The sequence below is a fragment of the Artemia franciscana genome, chromosome 9, assembly GCF_032884065.1.
Source record: "Artemia franciscana chromosome 9, ASM3288406v1, whole genome shotgun sequence".
Lineage (NCBI taxonomy): Eukaryota > Metazoa > Arthropoda > Branchiopoda > Anostraca > Artemiidae > Artemia > Artemia franciscana.
Genome location: NC_088871.1, coordinates 25,639,839 through 25,661,480, shown reverse-complemented (window position 1 = coordinate 25,661,480; position 21,642 = coordinate 25,639,839). Strand labels below are relative to the sequence as shown.

At 35.2% G+C, this 21,642-nt stretch overlaps 1 protein-coding gene across 1 annotated transcript in view; it reads right to left on the bottom strand.

The window, feature by feature from the left end:
- The window catches only part of LOC136031198 (condensin-2 complex subunit D3-L-like), a 94,049-nt gene that overhangs the window by 17,740 nt on the left and 54,667 nt on the right, over positions 1-21,642 (bottom strand). The window contains exons 7-9 of the mRNA XM_065710556.1: positions 18,256-18,427; positions 8,402-8,736; positions 1,137-1,446 (exon numbers count right to left, since the gene is read on the bottom strand). Coding sequence (XP_065566628.1) covers positions 1,137-1,446; positions 8,402-8,736; positions 18,256-18,427 — 817 coding nt within the window. The remainder of the gene's footprint in view (positions 1-1,136; positions 1,447-8,401; positions 8,737-18,255; positions 18,428-21,642) is intronic.

Here is a 21,642-nt window from a genome sequence, read left to right as displayed (position 1 = left end):
AGCATTACGCTTAAGAGGTTTGGTGCTGTAGTGAGTTCTTAGTACTAGTAGTAGTTGTATCACTATTATTTTAATACAAGGATTTTCAGTCTGTTAAAGAATTCAAAGATGGATACTTGCGCGTGCACTCCCATTATCTTATCCCCGTCTCAGCATTTAGGGCAAAATTTGTTTGTTTAAAGTGCTCGCCTTCACCTCCTCTATTTTTTATATTTCAGTATATTTATACCGAAAATGGTATTTAAGGGTTTCTTAGGTTGTTGATTATAAATCTGAGACTAGTTTTTCAACATAAATGACAAAAATCAAGATACGTTAAGTACATATTTTACAAACAGTGGACGTGTCAAATCCTGTTGAAATCAGATTCTTGCCAAGATTTTCAGTCTGCGCCATTAGAGACGATTAACTAGCATCCTTGGAAACATGACCTCTCTTCCACACCCTTCCTCACACACATCGAAATATTGTACCTCTTTCGACTTGAGGATTATAATACTCAGCTTACTCATTGCATGTCTGAAGCTAAAATTTAAACAAAAAACTCCAAAACCAAAATACAATAATTACTTACTTTAGGAGGCCATGCCCTTCAAACAGCCCTCCTCTGAGAACTGCAAATAAATTTTGTGCCACTTCTCTTCACTTATGATCAATCAAATATTATTATACTCCTTAATGATTAAAGGTAGGAGTCAACCATGATTAATAATAGGAGTTAAAGTCCGAAGCATAAATTATTAATAAAGATCAACGAAAATGAACAATCCCATACTCCAACTGATGAATATCTGACTGATAAAATACACCCTAGGTCAACATTGAGTCTGCTACAAACTAATGTAAAAAAGCAGGAGTTAAAACTGATTCCGTAAGCCATCCTAAGACTCTCCTAAGATTCTAAGAGAGAAATTGAAAGCCATAGAATTCTACATACCATAGTCACCATTGATAATTTACTGATTGATTATATGGGGTTTGTTTTTCATTGTTTTTTAAGATAAATTTGTCAATTTGGTCAATCACTGGGACCTTTGTCACATTGCCTCCCCCCAAGATTTTGCTCTAGATCCGCCTCTGAATACCATCATTTTGACACACATGGAAAAAAAAAAAATTATTAACACAAAGAGTACCTTTATCACCATTGTCATGTGGCGGAGTGTTCGTGCAAGGATTATTGTCTATCTCCATAGCACAATTTTGAGGTTGGATAGTGTTGCCAACAGGCTCCTCTTCATAAGGACTGTTCACGATTTCAGCACCTTCGTTAGCAAGAGTTATGTCCAAGCTGACATCCGTTCGACGTTTACTTCGTCTTCTTTCTCTTTGCTCAGCTGCTATTCGTTCTTCCTCTTCTTTCCTAGTACATTCTTCTTCGTACTTTTTCAGGTCATATTGAACCTCCGTGGCAAGTTGACGATCGGCAGCAAAAAATTCCGATACCTGAAATACATTAAAGCGCATAATTTTATTGAATAAAATGACACAGACACAGACAGGCACAAAAAAAGACACACATAGACAGGGGCTGGTTTCCCTACGATTAATTTTGACCCTTAAAAAGGATACTATAACATTGATGTTCAATGGTATTCTTCCAAGTTTGTAAGACTATTTGTTAAATGTGAAGAGGATAAATGAAGATAATAATAGCACACGGAAAATGCATCGCTCGACTCTCATTAGGCTGCCCAGAAGAACATATTAAAGAGACAAAGAATAGACTAATTAGGTTATTAAGACTCTTGAGACGAAACTGAAGGGATAACTATTAGAAAAAATCAGCAGGGCTGACTAATGATCACTGATACCTTAATCTTTATTCACTGAATTGTTCCTGTGTTTAGTGCCTTTTTCAGAAAACTGAAGTATAATTGTGATCCTTCTCATGAAAAAATAAAATATATTTTATTTTTCTTTAAAAAATATATTTTTTATTAAATATATTTTAGAAAAACTATATTTTGACCGAAGGAACTTTCGCTTTACCAGCTCTCAGTGGCAGAACTTTCTCTCAGTGACAAAGCTAAAGATCCAGGCGAATAGATAAAAATCGAAATGCGAATAATAATTTCAAAAGACAAAATGGCTTTAGCAAAAAGAGTTCTCTCAGTTGGACCCCCTTGAAATGAATTAGACCCCCCAGTTGTGAATTGGAATTTTGGATACATTTCAGAATCTTCCAACGGAAAACATTGTAAATATTACGAAAATAGAATATTCTTTCGCAACACCATACTTCAGAGAGTGACTATAGCAAGATCTATAAAAACTAAGAAATAAACTACTACTATTGAACTAAATCAAAATAGTTTAAAGGTATCCAGGTTGTCATAACGGCATAGATGCAATATCTCAGGCGCTGAATAGGGCATTACAATCAAACCTTCAGGGGAAGTTTAGGGGTATGCAAATTAAACAAAAAGTCACTAGGTGCATGCAAGTTGTCAAAAGGGCGTATAAGCAATATTTCAGGGACGGCTGGAGGCATTCAGTGGAATATTTCAGGGTTAGTAATTCTGCTACAACTATTACTCCATAGAACTAAATCAAAAGAGTATAAGTGCATCCTCTTTGTCAAAAAGACACATATGCAGTATCGCAGGAACGGAATAGGGTATTAAATAACAACTTTCAGGGAAAGTTTATCTTGATATATAACTCAGTCAAAAAGCACTGAGACCATGCAAATTGTCAAAAAGGAGTATAAGCGATATTTTAGGAACGGCTGAAGATATTAGGTTGAAACTCTCAAAGCTACTATTACTACTACAGCTACCGATACTTACTACTGCAACTGCTACTGCTAATATTACTACTACTACTATTGAACTAAATCAAAGGGATCTAAGTGTATCCTGGTTGTTAAAATGGAATAGATACAGTGTCTCAGGAACAGAATAGGGTATTAGGTTTTAACTTTCAAAAAAAGCTGGAGTGGGATGTAAAACTGAATCGAAACACACTATGTGTATCTAGAAATTCAAAAGGGTGTATGCGCAATATCCCCAGAAGAGCTACGTTGCGAATTGCAAAACATGTTGTTGGAGATGTTAAACTAAATCAAAAGATCCTACATGCATCTAGTATTGTAATAACGATGTATTTGCGAGTTTTCGAAAACAAAAAGGGGTATTCAGCTGAAAATTTCAGGGTATGGGGAAGTGGCTTGCCAGGGCATGTAAATAGAGTGACTAAAAGGGCATATAGGTAATGTCTATGGAATGGCTGAGGACCTTAAAGTTAAACTTCTAGGGAGTATTTAAGCGGATGTTGAATACACTATATGCATGCAGGTAGTCAATAAGAGCTAAGAGCTCATATGGCACTTATGACGAGGTCGGAAGAGCCAAGAGCTCATATGGCATGAACTCTAGCAAAATTCTAAGAATCAATAGATTAATTTAAAAGGAAAATCAGAGGCTTAATGCCGGTCAGGATTTAAAATAAGAGCTCTGAGACACGAAGTCCTTGTAAATATCAAATTTCATTAAGATCTGATCACCCACTCTTAAGTTAAAAATGCCTCTTTTTTTTCTAATTTTTCCTCTCCCTTCACTAGCCCCCCCCCACCAGATTGTCGAATCGGGGAAAAAGACTTTATCAAGTCAATTTGTGCAGGTCCCTGACACGCCTACCAATTTTCATTGTCCTAGCACGTCCAGAAGCACTGAACTCGCCAAAGCACTGGACCCCCCTAACTCCCCCAAAGAGAGTGGATCCAGTTCGGTTACGTTAATCACGTGTCTACGACATTTGCTTATTCTACCCACCAAGTTTCATCCTGATCTCTCCACTCTAAGCGTTTTCCAAGATTTCCGGTTTCTCCCTTCAACTCCCCCCAATGTCACCTGATCTGGTCGGGATTTAAAATAAGAGCTCCAAGACATGGGTTCCTTCTAAATATCAAATTTAAAAATACTTCGCGAACGGTCATCCGCTCTTAATTTAAAAATACCTCGATTTTCTAATTTTTCCGAATAACAGCCCCTCCAACTCCCCCAAAGAGAGCGGATTCAGTCCAGTATCAGAGTTACGAGGTCCTTCTAAATACGAAATTTCATTAAGATCTGATCACTCCTTCGTAAGTTAAAAATACCTCATTTTTTCTAATTTTCATAATTAACCCTCCCCCAACTCCCCAAAGAGAGTGAATCCGTTCCAGTTATACCAATCACGTATCTAGGACTTGTGCTTATTTTTCCCGCCAAATTTCATCCCGATCTCTCCATTCTAAGCGTTTTCCAAGATTTTAGACTCCCCCCAAACCCTCCCAATGTCACCGGATCCGGTCGGGATTTAAAATAAGAGCTCTGAGACACAATATACTTATAAATGTCAAATTTCATTAAGATCTGATGACCCGTTCTTAAGTTAAAAATACTTCATTTTTTCTAATTTTTTCGATATAACCGTCCCCTCACTCCCCCCTCTCAGATGGTCGAATCGGGGTAACAACTATTTCTAATTTAATCAGTTCTAGTCCCTGATACGCCTGCCAAATTTAATCGTCCTAGCTCATCTGGAAGTGCCTAAACTAGCAAAACCGGGACCGACAGACCCGACAGAATTTGCGATCGCTATACGGCACTTGGTATTTACCAAATGCCATAAAAAGGCATATCAGCAATATCTTAGGAACAGCTTAGATTATCAGGTTGAAACGATCAGAGAACGCCGAGGGGGATGTTGACTACTACTATTGAACCATTGCAAGCTACTACTACTACTACTACTACTATTTCTACTCCTTCTACCACTACTACTAAAACTAAGAATATTAAGATGAAATTTTCAGACAATTTTGAAGGGGGGGGGGGGTGTTGAACTAAGACATAACACACAATGTGCACAAAGGTTGTCAAAGGGGGCATCAATAATATTTCAGGAACGAGATAGTATTAAATTGAAACTTTTAAGGCAGGTTGAGGGGAATATTGAATTAACGAAAAGGCACTTATGTGCATACAACTACTACTACCGCTACTGGCACTAGTACTACTATTATTAAGGCCAAGAGTATTAAGGTGAAACTTTCGGAGCATTTTGTTGAGGGGGATGTTGAACTAAATCAAGAGACACTATGTGCATCCAATTTTGTCAAAAAGGTGAATCTGCGATATCTAAGGAAAGGTTGAGGGAATTAATTTGGAACTTTAAGGGCTTTTTGAGGGGGGGGGGTTAATATTATCTGTCTATACTCAAGGTGATTACGTGATGGGGGTCCAAATTTCTTCAGCAATTCTTTATGTAGAACCCCTCAGGTTATATAATTCTTCTGTCCATTTATTTGAATATTATTTCCCGTATCCATCCATCCAAAGCGCTATAGTACAACTAAGATTAAAATTTGTTGCAAAATTTGTCCAACTTACAAATAAAAGGCCAAAATCTTGATTCTTATCCAGGTAAACCGAGAATATTCTTTTTCAATAAAAATAGGGTGTTAATATGTAATAAATTGTATTAAATTGTATTTAAAATAGTGAAAATGCTCTTTTCTTAGTTGATGAAAAATACCACGTCAGTTAAGAATAAACAAAATCAATTCAAGAAAACTTTTTCCACAGAATAAGTTTTTAAAACAAAAGTAAATAGCTACATTAAGCCAAAGACGAGCAGAAATACGGTCAAACAATATTTCAAACGTAAAATGAATCTAAATCACTTTCAATAATCAAACAAAACCCAAGCAAAAAGAAATTAGAATAAATGGACAAGCCAAGCCTAAAACGAACAGAAACTACCACCAAAAGAAGGGGTAATGCCCCTTATGCCTTCAAAAGACCAAAACGTAATTTGTGCTTTACTGAAAACCAATACATTTTAAAACGTTTTGTCTTTTGTAACATTAATAAATCCAAAGTTGTCGAGAATTTTGTCGAGAACAAAGGACGGCAATGTTCATTTCTTAGGCATCCTACTTGATGAAAATTAATCTTTTAAGCATTATATTGATTTATTAAAATGAAGGTATGCACAAGCCTTGGTATTTTAAGTTACATTAAACCTATTTTTCCTTGGTCAGTTCTGAAAAAAACCTCTTTCACAGTTTAAAACAGTCGCTTTCTTAATTTGTATGAATTTTTTTTTACTGAAAGTAAGGAGCGACATTGAAACTTAAACAAAAAAGAAATTATTCTGTATATGAAAGGGGCTGTCCCCTCCTCAACGTCCCACTCTTTACGCTACAGTTGGACTCTTTCTCTCAACTCTACGTTTTAAAACAATAAAAAACTTTAGCGTAAAGAGCGGCGGTTGAGGAGGAGACAGCCCCCCTCATATACGGAATAATTTCTGTGCGTGTTAATTTTTAATGTTGCTCCTTACTTTCAGTTAAAAGAGCTTGTTTTTAATTGAATTTCTGAAAATTTTTGAATTAATACAGGTTTTGATTTTGGCTCACCGTACATGAATAATTGAAACAAAATTTGCATATTAATTTTACTTTTTTTTGGCTAAATGGCTTTCTCAAAATTTTGATCGAACAATTTTAAGAAATTAGGGGCGGGGAAGGGGGCATAGTTGCCTTCCAATTTTTTTGGTTACTTAAAAAGGCCACTAGAACAATATAACTTCTATATTCGTATCTTTTAATTATGTATATGAGGGGGTTCGCCACCTCGCCAATACCTCACTCTTTACACTAAAGTTCAAATTTTGTTCCAATTCTTTAATGATGACCCCTGAATCACACAGGCCGTTAAATTAGAAAAAATAGCTCTTTTGAAATTACTAAAAATATTTTAGCATAAAGAGTGAGGTATTGAGAAGGGGACGAACCCCCTCATAAACGCAGTAATTTCTGTTCGTCTCAAGTTTTAATGTTGCTCCTTATTTCCAGTTGAAAAAACTTGATTTTTATTTAATTTTTCAATGTTTTTTTTAAATATTGCTGGAAAAATTGAGGTCGTCCTCAAAAGACATAGTTATTAGATTTTTCGACTATGTTAAACAAAATGGCTATCTCAAAATTTTTATCCTGTGACTTTGGGAAAAAATGACAATGGGAGGGGGCCTAGTTGCACTCCAATTTATTGGTCACTTAAAAAGTGCATTAGAACTTTTAGTTTCCGTTAGAATGAGCCCTCTAGCGACATTATAGGACCACTGGTTCGAAAAAATCATCCCTGAGGAATAAAAAAAAAAAAAAAAAAAAAAAAAAAACGAATAAACGCGCATCCGTGATCTTTCTTCTGGCAAAAAATACAAAATTCCGCAATTTTACAGAAAGGAGCTTCAAACCGTCCTGCGGTGGCGCAGTGGATTTGACCTTAGCTTGGTAATACGGGACCCAGAGATCGAATCACGCTGCAGGAATGCACTGCAGGGCCGACGCAGGGACCTTAGTAGTCAAGAAGCGTCATTAATTCTTAAATAATAAGGAGCTTCAAACCTCTATAGCAGGGTTCTCTGATACACCGAATCTAATGGTGTTATTTTCATTACGATTATATAACTTTTAGGGGATGTTTTCCCCTTTTTTCATAATTAAGGCAAATTTTCTTAGGCTGGTAACTTTTGATGAGTAAGACTAAACTTGATGCAACTTATATATTTAAAATCAGCACAAAATCTGCACATTTGAGGGCGTTTCCCCCTATTTTCTTAAAATAAGGCAAATTTTCTCAGGCTCGTAACTTCTGATGGGTTTAACTAGACTTGATGAAACTTAAATATTTAGAATCAACATAAAAATCTATTAAATCATAATAGATTTAATTATAGACATAAAATTATAGACATAAAAATCTATAAGTATCAACTTTATAGCTCTCGGAATATTCAAGTTCCGCATCCGCATAATCTAAGAATAAAATCTGATTTCAAATCCTTAGTTGCGTGTCATGCTATAAAGAAAGTGCTTATCGATTCGGCTCGAGAATGCCACTCGTTTCCCATCTTCAAGACTGTAAAAAAATTCTTGTAAATTGCAGAAATCTTTATCACTCTCTTTCTTTCACGTTTTTTCATTTCATCTTAATGAGTGACTATTTAATTAGTATGTGTACTCTCCCCCTTTTTTCAGGCCATTGGACCCTTTGTGGGGATGATTGCATTGTATTTTGTTTAATGATTTTCTTTTGTTGTTGGAAAATACCTTGTTTTTATTTTATTTTTTGTGTGTGTGTGCATTAACATGCTCAAACTAGCTTTCAGCAATTAAAATGCTTAAAAAACTCGATTCGACCTTCGAGTTCATGCAACATTTCTTTAACTGTTACATTTACATATTTTACTAGAGTTTGAAAACTGTTCAAATGCAACATACCAACCCACATACCCATTATCTGATATGTACCCAATTGTGCGAGTGTTTTAATTTTTCATATTTAAAGAAGCATTTTCAAACTCGATTGATTAACAAAGAAATTACTATTATATACAAAACACTTACTTCATTTTTATAATCTTTGACAATTTCCTTAAGACAATTCATCAAATCACCCAACAAAGGTGACTTCTTCTTTTCCAACTCATGTTTGACCTTGACAATTATCGGAATGATATTCTCGATATAATTCTTCTTAGTAAGATTGGTTAAAACAGTTTTGGAAACAGCCTCGACGACTGCTTGTCTCTCTTCCTCGCCTTCGTGATCGTCGTTGGCAGGTTTTCCACCTCGTATGGCGCTAAGCTTAATTTCCTTACAAGCAATGAGTCTCAAAGCATCTTGTAGAACAGCCTCTGTCTTTTGGTTAGGAATCGTCATGATTCCTTCATAGAAAGGCTCTGGATGACAAACAATAGAGTTATATAAGCAATGATAACAATTAGGAGCATAAACTTAGCACTTATTATAGTTCAGTCTCTTAAGGGATTTGAGACAAAATTGACCAACGAGTCATATTCAAAGAGTATGGATAACATATAAGAGCGAGAATTGGCACTAGTGTCGACAAGAAACTATTAGCCCTATGTAGTTTTTGGTAAAACTTTTTTTTTAAGCTTTGTAGTCGTCTTTCTATCGAGAACTGAAATCATACTCTTATTATTAGCCTAATTTTACCAATTAAACTAATTGAATTAATTGTTATTATCATTACACTGAAAATAAATGCCAAGTATTGCCAAACATTAGATGTTGTTGATAGACTTTTTTTGTCGACACTAGCATCGGTCGCCACACTTATAAGTTACCAATACTCTTTGGTCATATCTACAAAGGAAATGTGGAAAAACCAAAAGTTTTAATGCGCTAAATAGGTTTAGGCGAGCTTTACACTACGGAAACCATCTCCTGCGACTTATAAGGTTTTTTCAACAAATAAGCTTAATGAATGGTTAACCGATAATATGAACAGGCGATTAGCCAAACAATTTCAGTCCGAAACTTATGACTTTTGGTTTGGCACTGATGATCTAAGTGATTTCAGGCAACAAGACTGCCAGTAGAAAAATCTACGGTAAATTTCAAGAAAAATCTGATGGCAACATAAATATTTTAGATAATAATATCAAAATATTCGAAGTTACGCTGATAAAAATAGTTCAGCTGAAAAAGACAACAAAAAAGACTATCTTGAGAAAACAATAAGTCTTCTTCACAATAGCAACGTATCATTGTCTTCTTCTATGAAACCTAAAATAAACTAAAAATTCGTGTCTGCACCAATGCCCTTGGAGTTTCACCAAATGAAATTGTCGGTACATATGGGGAATAAAAGCTACTCATCGTTGGAAACGCATAGAATTGTAAGGCTAAGCATTTAAATTGAACTTTTCGTTAAGTTGATGAAAGAATTTATTAAAAGAACTTCTTTAATAAAAAGTAAAGAACGACATCAAAACCTAGAAGGATCAAAAATATAGTCACATAATAAGACAAGCTAAAAAACCCATAAATTACTATAAAAAAGGAGTCATTAATACCTAAAGTAAACAAAAATTAAAATGAATAATCTGGTCAAACTTAAAAATAACTGATACTACCATGAATAAATTAATGACTGAAACTTATTACGAACATGAATCAGAATGAACTTATCAAATCCTGATTATACCGAACAAAAATTATCATGAACAAGAGAGGGGCTACCGCCCTCCCAAATCTTCTACAGCATTCTTTGTAAATGCTAGACTATCTTATGGTTGAAAGAAGTTGGGAGCTGGAACAGTTTTGATTGATTTACGTGAGATTGATCCCCCTAAGATTGTCAGCCTTTGTGGTAACTTGCTGGGATGTGACCAAAACGTCAAAAAGATTCACATGAGGTACCTGTACCCAAGGAAGCTTTCTCCAAGACATGATAGACCACTGACCTTAGAGCAGACTTCATAGCTTGATATTCCAGAGAATTCCCGACTTTTGAAACTTTGAAGGCTGCTGGTGCCCCGGCCGAAAAAAGAACAACCCAAAAAAAAAGAAAAAAACAGAGATCTGAAACTTCTCGACAGAAGTCTGCTTTGCTGTAGCTATGTGGCCATCGGTAAATTATGGCCCTTTGGGCTGTGTAGGTCATGTCAACCCCAGAGATATTTTGAACCTTTCAATCACTCCGAGTAAAATTTATACATTAAAATATTGAACCAATGCCATGAGAGGTTACGCAGGTTCCTTGGAGCAAAAAGGTCACCCTCCAATCATTTTTGGCCCTTGAAAAGGACAGTAAAACATTCAGTTTCGGTATAGCCCCACTTTGACCCACTAAGAAGGGCCGAGGAAAAATAGCTAGTATGAACCAAAGAATGTAAAATGTTTTCGTTGAATAACGATACATTTGAAAAATTACACAAAAACCAGAATTTTTCGAGGGTTTTTATAATCAATAAAATAAAACAAACGAGAGCCCATTAGGTTTTCCTAACGTACGGCCTTTACAATACGAACTTTAGGATTTGTATATAACCTTTTTTTATTCGGTAGAAAAGCACAACCTTTTTGCATTTATGTAATGTTTAAATAATGCATCTAGAAATTAAACTATCTGGTAAATAACGTCAGTATTTGGGAGGCTGTATCGCAAAACCAACAAAAATGGAGGAAACTTTAGAGTCTTTGTTTTATTTTATTCGCCTCTAAGATTCTAAATTTTAATTTTCCTTTTTAAGTGTATATCGTAAATATTTTATATTCTTTGGCGCCTACTAGCTTGTAGAAAAACATTACTTCAATCTTGTTTTATTTGACTGACCTGGGGCGAAAAGATCAGATACCAATTCATATCTATTCCTTCCATTTATGTAATTTACATCCAAGAGAGGGGCAGACAAACACTAGGAAAAAGTGATGAATAGCAAGATTCAAAAAAGATAATGAGGAGGGGAGACACAGGGAAACTACTTTAATAGACGAATAGGGATCCCTGTGAGCCAATAACTATTCAAAAAATTAATTACTTTACAGCAGTTCGACTTTACAGAATATAATAGGAATATCGAAAAAATGATGGGTGCTGACAAATCCTCCAAACACCATCATAAATAAAAAAAATTGCGGGAGGGGCGAGGGATACTTATATGCCAAAATTAATTTTCATTTCATGTTTTTTTTCAATTTTTCATGAGGGGGAGAGGCACGGAAGTCCGATACATTTGTTTCTTAGGTGGTAGTCCCTTACCTTTTAAGTGTGTGTAGTACAGAGGGAAGCTTTTACACCCTCGGGATCTGTGTAACACACTAAATCTAAATATGCTCCTTCAAATAAAGGAAGATTAAAAGGTAAATCCCAGTCCACTTCGTAATGATCTAAAGGATCTCTGAAAAACTTTGGACTTGAAATGACAGTTTTTGAGGCTTCTGAGGCTTCCTCCAAAAAGAACTCCCTCATTTAGACAACAACCCCCTCGCACTTGTCACAGGTACGTACATTCTTACGAATAACTAAAATGAGAGAAAGTTTGCCATCAATAAAATGATAGCAAATGATAAAATTGATTTTACACAGTTATTGCTCGTTCACAGAAAGTAGATATATAGAACATAGAAAAGAAGCGAGGAAAATAATACAAAATTCTTTTCTAATCTTTGTCCTACTCGTTGTCAAACAGTTCATGGTAACGAACTGTAGCAAGGAGCGACTGGGCTCAATAGTAACCGAAACTCTAAAAAACGGAATTTTGATACCAATTATATACATCAAAAGAATCGGAATTTTCTGATGATTTTAATATATTGATTATTCATCAAGTTTAGCCTTACTATTCAAAAGTTAAAAGTCTGTGAAAATTGGCCTTATTTTCAAAAAAGGAAGAAACACCCCCTAAAAGTCATAGAATCTTAATGAAAATTACATCATCAGATTCATAGCATCAGAGAGCCATACTGTAGAGATTTCAAGCTCATATCTGCAAAAATGTTGAATTTTGCGTTTTTTGCCAGAAGAAAGATCACAGATGCGTCTTTATTTATTTTTTTTTTTCCAGGGGTGATCATATCGATCCAATGGTCCTAGAACGTCCCGAGAGAGCTTATTCTAACGGAAATTAAAAGCTCTATTGCCCTTTTTAAGTGACCAAAAAATTGGAGGGCAACCCCTCCCACACTCATTTTCTCCCAAAATCACTGGATCAAAATTTTGAGATAGCCATTTTGTTCAGCATAGTAGAAAAATTTAATAGCTATGTCTTTGAGCACGACTTAATCCCCCACAGTCCCCAGGGGAATGGCTGCAAGTTATGAACTTAGCCCATTATTTACATATAGTAATGGTTATTGGGAAGTATACTGACGTTTTCAGGGGTGATTTTTTTCTGGTGGGGGGCGGTCGGGAGGAAGGAATTACGTGAGAGGACCTTTCCATGGTTACGCATATGAGGGGGTTCGTCCCCTCCTCAATACTTTGCTCTTTACGCTAAAGTATTTCTAGTAATTTTAAAGGAGATATTTATTCTAATTAAACGGCCTTTGTGATTCAGGGGTCATTCTTAAAGAATTGGAACAAAATTCAAACTATAGTGCAAAGAGCGAGGTATTGACGGAGAGGCGAAACCCCTCAAATACATAATAAAAATATACGATTATAGAAGTTCGTTACGTAAGTTAATTTGTACGTTACGTATATTTATTACTAATAAAAACGTCCGTAAATAAAATTAAAAGTTCTAGTGGTCTCTTTAAGTAACCAAAAAAATTGGAGGGCATCTAGGTCCCCTCCCCTAACCCTTTATTTCTCAAAATCGTCCGATCAAAACTTTGAGAAAGCCATTTAGCCCAAAAAAGTAAAATTAAATATGTAAATTTCGTTTTAATTGTTCATATACGGTGAGCTAAAATCAAAACCTGCATTAATTCAAAACGTTCAGAAATTCAATAAAAAAAAGTTTTTTCAAATAAAAGTAAGGAGCGACATTAAAACTTAACAGACATTATTTCGTATATGAAAGGGGCTGTCCCTCCCTCAATGCCCTGCTCTTTACACTAAAGTTTGACTCTTTCTCACAACTCTACTTTTTAAAACAATAAAAAACATTAGCGTAAAGAGCGGGGCGTTGAGGAGTGTATCATAGACATTGTAGCCGAATTGTTTGCTACCATTCTACTACGTAGGTTCCAAACAGTGAGGGATAAGCGAACACGAGAAAAACCAGTCCAGGTTCCGGTCAGGCTGACCATGCTCGGATCATATTTTTATCCTCAGCTTGATCATACAACAACCCAAAAGGTACAACCTCCCTCTTATTAACATATTCACAGACTATTTTGCAGCCTTTGCTTCAGTTTAATAAAAATCCTAGCGGAAGATTCTACTTAAAGATGGTATGCCACAAATGGATCCTGGACTACGCCCTATAGGGATTTGAAGGAACAGTAGTAGGTAGAAATGTCAACTTAACAGACCTTGAACACACAGACGAAGTAATCAGACACACAGACGAAGTAATCAGACACACAGACGACTTAATCACCAGACCCCAAGTCAGTACAGCAAAAGCTTGACAAAGTCGCACATTTCTCAGCCTACCTCGGCCTATGAATAGACAAGAAGAAAACCAAAGTTCTTGATCTGAAGATTACTACAGATTACCAACTAGTTCTTAATGGTCTCCCACTTGAAAAGTTGATAGTTTTGATTGGGATCCGAGGTGGATTCAAAAGGAGGTGGATATCTAGAGCTTAAGTAGTTTTCGCTCAGCTTCACAAACATCTCTGGGTCCGTCGAGAAATTAGTTTGCGAACAAAGATAGATATACATATGTCGACAGTGAGGGCACTCCTACTCTATGGTGTTGACCACCGTTGTCAACACCGTTTACCACCGTTGTCTGAGTTCAATTTGACGCTTCCAAGCGTCAGATCAGACTGTGAACTACAATATCTGCCGACATTGTCTCAACATCGTCATCAAGATCCTCCGGCGTGGAAACAATTTCCGCCGCCCCAAGGAGCACACCATTAAACAAGTACTTCTCGTTAAGCCCTAATCAACATGGTGTAGAAGAAAAGGTCGCTCGTTAGGCAAGATCTGGAGCCTACTGGAGGTTTCCGTATACTCGGCCACAAATGCGACAAGCAATGGCTAAAATTCACCGAAGGATTGGCACAAGACCAGCACAAGATCATTGAAGTCTCTCATTCAGAAGATTCGTTCAGATGCCGAGTGAGGTGGAAACTTCTGGTCCCGCTGCACGCACAAGCTAGTACTATTAAAATTCCCGTCGAAAAAAGTGACCAAAAAAGAAATACATACAAAACCACCCTTATTGTGAAAACCACATAAATTTTGCATTTTTCAGATGGAAGGCTTTAAAACTACGCTGTAGGGTTCTTCGGCATATTAAATTTGATAAACTAAATTCTATGTATATCGCACCCCTTTTAGGGCTGTCTCTCTCTCTTTTCTAAAATTACGCAAAATTTTGGATGCTATTAGCTTTTTTAGCTTTTGCCGGCCAAACTTAAAATTAAAATCTGCTAAAAGAAATTCTTTATATGTATACATTATTATTAAACTCCACATTTCACAGTTTCATATTCAAAAGACAAGGGCCGCTTTTTACTGACCGTTCACCAAGATGTATGGTTTTACAGGGTTTGAAGCATTACAGTTACTTGGACGTTCAACCTCTAGCAAAAGCTTGTTCTTCAAACGTCTCTCAAAGGGTTCGTTGAACTATGAAAGTCCACGAAAAAACCGAATTAAAACGTACAAAAGAGAGGCTAAGATGAAGATCAAGCAGAAAAAGGACATTAGTACTATGAACAAGATGAACAGCATTTCGTAAAAGAAAAAAACTTAAGAAATCACTGAGTTCCAATATTCCTCAGAGTAAATAGATGGTAGTTGAAAAAGAAGAAAATAAGAATCAATCCATCTAAATTGGTACACGTCCACTATGTCATAAAAATCTATGACAAGGAAAATTTCTCCTCAATCCTCAGTTGACATTTCAAATGTAAGAATAGCACGACTATAGCTATTCAATAGCTAATAGATTGGCAGACGACTAGTATATTGGCGCAAAAAAATTGGGATAGAAAGCTTTTCCTATCTCTATGTAAAAGTACTTGCGTTAAAGTTTCTCCATCACCGTCAAACTTGTCCTGAACAAGAAATAGATAAAATTGAATTTATCTGCCCATCTGTATGAATTATTGACTTTCCTAGCAGAAATCAAAATTCTACAGATGCAGCTCATCGCTGTCACTACCTATTAAAGAAACCACTGAATCCAGAAACAAGTTCAAGGAACGTGAGCAACTTACTTTCTCTATCTCCTCTATCGAAAAAAATAGTTTATTTCGAAATCTGTTTCGACATATAAGTCGTATCTGATTTTACAAGCTAAGAAGTTAAGCTAGAGCTTTTTTTCTTCTTTGTTTCGACTACAGCATGGGATTCCAGATGGACATCATTGTATATTGGGAGGACAGCAGAGAGCCGTTTAATCGGTCGGACCGGTCCTGCACTCAGACCCGTCAGAGTACCTAATTTAGTTCGCGTAAGCATTTTCCCTTTTGGGTTTATGTCAAAATGTTATGAATAATAATAAAATTCTGAGCTTGAACCATTCGCGACAGATAAATTAAACTACGATTGCTTCAAAAGCGCTACTGCCTATTACCTCAATTGGGCTTAACATAAATAGAATCTGATAAATTTATTTTAAAAAAAGAAGGATTTTTATCCACAGTAGTTAATTAAATTTAATTGTTTTAAACGTGTAAACAAACTTTTCAGATAACAAATGTCCTCATCAACAATAGAAAAAAATAAAACAATTAAGTTGCAAAATACGATATATTAGCCCCTTAATCAAATCAAGAAGTATACCAAGAGTCTCTGAATATAAAGCCACAAGTCAAATCTGCAAAGATTTACATTACAAAACAGTAAATTTGCAACTTTTAAGCAATTCTCTTGTTTGAAACCAATTTAATCATTACGGCTAGAAAAATATCAAGTCTTCCGCTGTATTTAAGCCCATTTTTCGAAGGGCGAGCATCCTCAGGGGTAGGAGTAGCTCCAATCCCTTTAGCCTCCTCTTTCTGTGGTTAAAGGCTCGGTCCTAACTAAAATGAATATCTTTTAACCATTCTGACCCTTTTCCGCAAAATAATACCCTTTGTATGTGCACTGTGAAGACTTATACGTCGGATGATGTATTTCTAGTTTCTTAATTAATGATCTCTATATCTTTTTTTGAGCAATGAGAAATGATGCCAAATTTTTCCCCAGCTCTAATATTTTCCTTCCGAGTTTGTTTTCTCTAGATGGAAAGTGTGACCTTTTTATTGCACCTAAGAGCCAGCTAAACAAAAGCTAATTTGTGTACATGCCATAAAAGGATACGATTTGTTTTTTTTCTTCAGAAGTGGGATGGAGAGCTATTTTCTTGTAAATAGCATAGAGGGAAACTTCGTCAGAATCTCCTAGCCTGTATAGATAAAAGAAGGCCAAAGTATTCAAAGACTAGGGAATTATTACAATGAGCAGACCTTGGAAAAATTATGTCAAATTTTAATATAGGTTAAAGTTAATAAGTAGTTTTGCAGGTATCATGTGCTTAAATAAAAAGCAAAATTTGAAAAAAAATGAAAAACTGAACATGCCAAGGCCCAACGATATTTGACAAAGCGACAGTTGCATCATCAGGACCCAAACCAAAGAGCAAGACTCACAACTTAAAATAAAAAAGAATTGGAAAATTGAAAAAAAAAGTTTGTCTGGGAAGGAGGAGGAAAGAGAAGAGTTTTTAGGGTGATTTACGAAAATATTCTTACACAACTACCTAATATAGTGCAACTGTCAACTAATTTTTCAGCAAAATATAGTAACCTATTCTAAAGGGATTGCTAAGTCATGTTATAAAATTAAAGGGTGCGCGAAGCCATATACAATACAGGAAACCATAGTAGACATTAAAGTCACTAGTGACCCAATGGGAAATGTTCTAGGGAGAACTTTACAGGAATCGTGGAGCCAATATTTCAACAAGGTGCCGGAAAATAACTTTTGTACTTATAGTATTCTACCATTTAGAACTTAAACATCTATGAGATACAAGTAATTTGCTAAGACTATATAAGAATATACTCAAACACTGGGTTTTACTGCCTCAGAGCTAACACCCAAAAATTAGCAATTACTCAAGAATAATATAGAATCTTACCAGCTACCCCCTCCCCTCTCCCAATTAAAAGAATAATGAATCAAGTTTCCTCAAACATATTCTGAATTAAAATCAGCTTGAAAATTCTAGTCGTAAGCTCTATTGTTTAAATATATTAATAGTATGTGTCTTCTGCATACAGGATGCTCAGCTCAAAATACATCAGCTGTGGCAGGTGAAACGGACCCAATGTGCAACAATTTCACGGTTATGCATATAAGCATATTTCAGCTATTTCAAGCGTTGTTGTATGTCCTACACAAAATACACCACATTTAAAAGATTTAGTCGTGCAAACGAACCAGAATTTATGAATTAAACAGGAATTACTTGTTAGCTGTGTATATTATTAGCTAAACAATTTAGAATTTATCTCAAAAATGTGTATTGTCTGACACTAGTCAGCATGTGTGGCTTACAAAGTTTACAAGGGCAACTTAGGTTTACTAGATTGCTCCATCAAATCGAGGTCTATAAGGGAAAGTGTAATTCTAACGCAAAGTCACGGGTCAGACATTGATCAAAGTTAAACTTGGTAGAAGAGCTCCAGAGTTTTATCCAATGTTAGAACGATTCATATGAACTACATCTTTTGAAATACCGTTAGACAAAGCAAATAATAAAGAAATGACAGTAAGAATAGGTATGGATAAAACAACTTTGACTAGTGGTCAAGAAGACAAATGACAAGAAACTTACTTAGTATATCCATGCATATTCTGTACAGGATGATCAGTCTTTCACTGTCTGTCAAATGATCCAGCATGAATGTGTATATTCTGAAGCGTAGATTAGATTTCAAATCGCCGGATATACAAAAAAGTCTTTTTTCTTCTTCAGACTGATCAAATCGGTTAAAAGCCGCATGCTCCTTAAATTGAAAATCTGGGTAAGTCGCATAATGGAAAGCTGCATAATGGAAAGCAAGGTGGAAAGCTGCTGTTGAAGCTACAGGTTCTTTTTCAATATGATATAGAGTGGATATTTCCATATTTCACGCTTCAAAGAAAGATAATTTTGACCTACAGAGATACATCGTTACATTGTATAGCAGCATACATACATTATTATGAGGTCAAGAGAATTATTATAATCTTCATTAACATCAAATGAATTGATTTGTGTGGACTGCATTCCTAACATACTTAATTTTGCAATGATGTTGATTTCACAATGTCGTATGCCTCATAGAAAAGTACCAGTAGGGGTGTTAAATGATATAGCCCTCGAATCGAATAACACATTTGAGGCTTTAAGTCCCATAAAAGCAAATTAAAGTAAATACAACTATCCCAACCCGAAGACTACTTTTCCTGTTTGAAAATCTAAAGAGTTTTTATTGACGTAGATTATCGTAGTAAAATTGAAAATTCAGACATTTGTTGCTGACATCATTCTATACTTATAGATAAGTAGCTGTAGTCAGTTATCAAAAAGAAATAAAATTTAGTACCAAAAATTTAAAGAAATGAAGTAAGAAAACAAACCTTCAAAAACATGCTAATTTTATCCATTATAACTTTATAAAGTTTGGGTTAGACGTTAAATGGGAACAATAAAATTAAAACCGAGGCAGAATTAATATATTGATGCATAAGAAGTTGACAAATTTCTCACTCCTGTTAAAGGCAATTAAAATTTAACTTACATTTGCACAAAATACACAAGACTGCAATAAAAAGAGATATCAGTTTTATTTCATAAAGTGTGATAATTTTAATAGTTCTTCTTTTCGACTCTTGTTAATCTTGAATAATGAAGAATTGACAAGGTATTTAAGAGTCGTAAAGTGTATAAGCATGCGCGTCGCATAAATTCATTTAGGAAAGCCACCGTTAATGGGTAAATTATGTGGTGAATACGAATACTTTTGAGAAAGATACAAAAAGGGAACCATTTTAGAGATAAAAATCCGTTTTCGAGCACTTTAAAGAAAATTTCTCCCCAGAGCCCCAAACAGCATCTCATTATCTATTTTCCCTCCCCTCACCTGGCCTGAAAAAAATATATCTGAGGATGATATTGAATTCCGATTTGATATAAAAAAAAAAGAGCCCACACACAAATCAATAATATCCAAATTTAGTCTCGTACAAAATAATACAACACTACTTTTACGTTGATATCTTTTTCAAAAAAACCTACGAAAAAGTTTAAATAATAAAAAGGGTCATTCAGTTACTGACAAAGAGAAACAGAAAAGAAGTCACTAAATGTTATCAGACCTAGTACCACTTTGATTGGCATTTCCTAGCACAGCTGAAATAAGAAAACTTTGCAAACTCCATCGTGGGAATTAGCATTCCAGGTCAGAGGAAGATTGAATGGCAGAACAAGTTTGTAAAACCAAGTTGTTAAAGGGAGAGCTGCTAGAAATGTGCTGAAACATATCTTAATTCAACTTTTGATTAGTTTGTTTTTGTGGTACAAATTAACAAACTTACGTTAAACTAGAATTCCGATTAGAATATCATTTTGTTAAGCTAAATATTAAGAAAAAATAGAGGGTAGTTAAAGTGAAAATATGTGCTTAACTTAGAAATTTAAAAACTCGATTAACACCTTTTTTTAGTTTTTTTTTGTGGAAAATCAGCCCAACTGACGGAAAAGCATCTCTAACATAAAGTAAGGCGATAAAATAAAGAAAAGAAACAAAATAAAGCATCAAACCCTTTTCTCTTAGAATAAAAAAAATCATACAAAACGCTAAAAATTTCTGAAAGACTTCTCCCCTCCCTCCAACTAAAGTTTTTAACTCTTGCCCTCCTAACATGGATGAAAATAAAGGAGCGTCCCATTTTTCTTCCTCTGATATTTCTAGGAGTTGATGGGTTGTCAGTTGGAAAAGGGCAGGAGTTTCTCCACTCCTTCACAAAAAAGAAGAAAAATTGATATACTATGATATTAAAAGTCTTGCTGGCTCATCTTGTATTTCTTAATAAATTATAAAGCGCCAGGCTCGAAAGAGTTAAGAAAAGAGCTCTAATGATAGTTTCGAAGCGGGAAGAAATGTTGTATGAAGATCTGCTGACAAAATTTAAAATACAAACTGGAAAAAAGAAGAGAGAAACTCTACATGGATTTCGGAAGAAAATCTTTGATCCACCCAATCCACAGAACCCTTTCCCCCCCTCAATCCACAACAAAACGACTCCCGCACAGAGTTGCAGTGCCTCTTGAGAAACTTCAGTCGGTACGTTGTGCCCACCAGCGGTTAGCGAAGAGTTTTATACCTAGTTTTGTAAAAATGTATGACGAAATTCAGGAGGATTGATAAGTGTTTTGTTTTCTTTACTTTTTTTATTTTTTCTTTTGCGTCGCTTATTAATGTGACTATACCAAAGAAATTTGGCAGTGCCATGAAAATTTTGGTGAAAATAAAATCTTATCTATCTATCATCTATCAGATGTCGCTAAGACTCATAGTTTTACACAATAGACTCTAAGAAACTTTCACTTTTCTTTTCAGTTTTTGGGTTAAAAAGAAGACGTAAAACCGAGGATAGCTCTAGTTACGTTTTAGAATTAAGCACAACAAAATGCCAATACGGAGACTGCACTAAACAACTAGAACAAAGGCCAAAATACCCGGATTTTGCAGAAAAAAACTTTTAAAGTTTATCAAGCACTACCTACCGAGAATAGAAAAATTTTCATAACTGATTGAAAATTAGCACAAAACATCTGTTTGAAATGCCCCCACATGTTGTTTACTCATGTTTATTTATCAAAAAATTTCAAATTCTGTGAAGCAGCGCTATTTTTGGATAACAAGATTTATTGGATACCAACTTTTACCTGTTTCCTGAAGAAGCTCCCAAAAGATCGAAATCCCGTACACGATGTTAAATGTCTAATACGTTTATTTGATTTAGATTTATTTTATATTCCATTATTTCCCTCTATTACTTCTTTACAGCTCCACAGAAGACTCTTAGGTGTATTTCAGCTTTCTTGTCTGATCCGTCTAACCGTCATCCTTGGAATTCAAATAACATTCAAATTCTTTCCAGTCCTACAGTTTGATTAAAGTTTAAACTGCGGCATATGGTTTGAAATAGCCTGTCTGGACCAACCTAAGAAGAT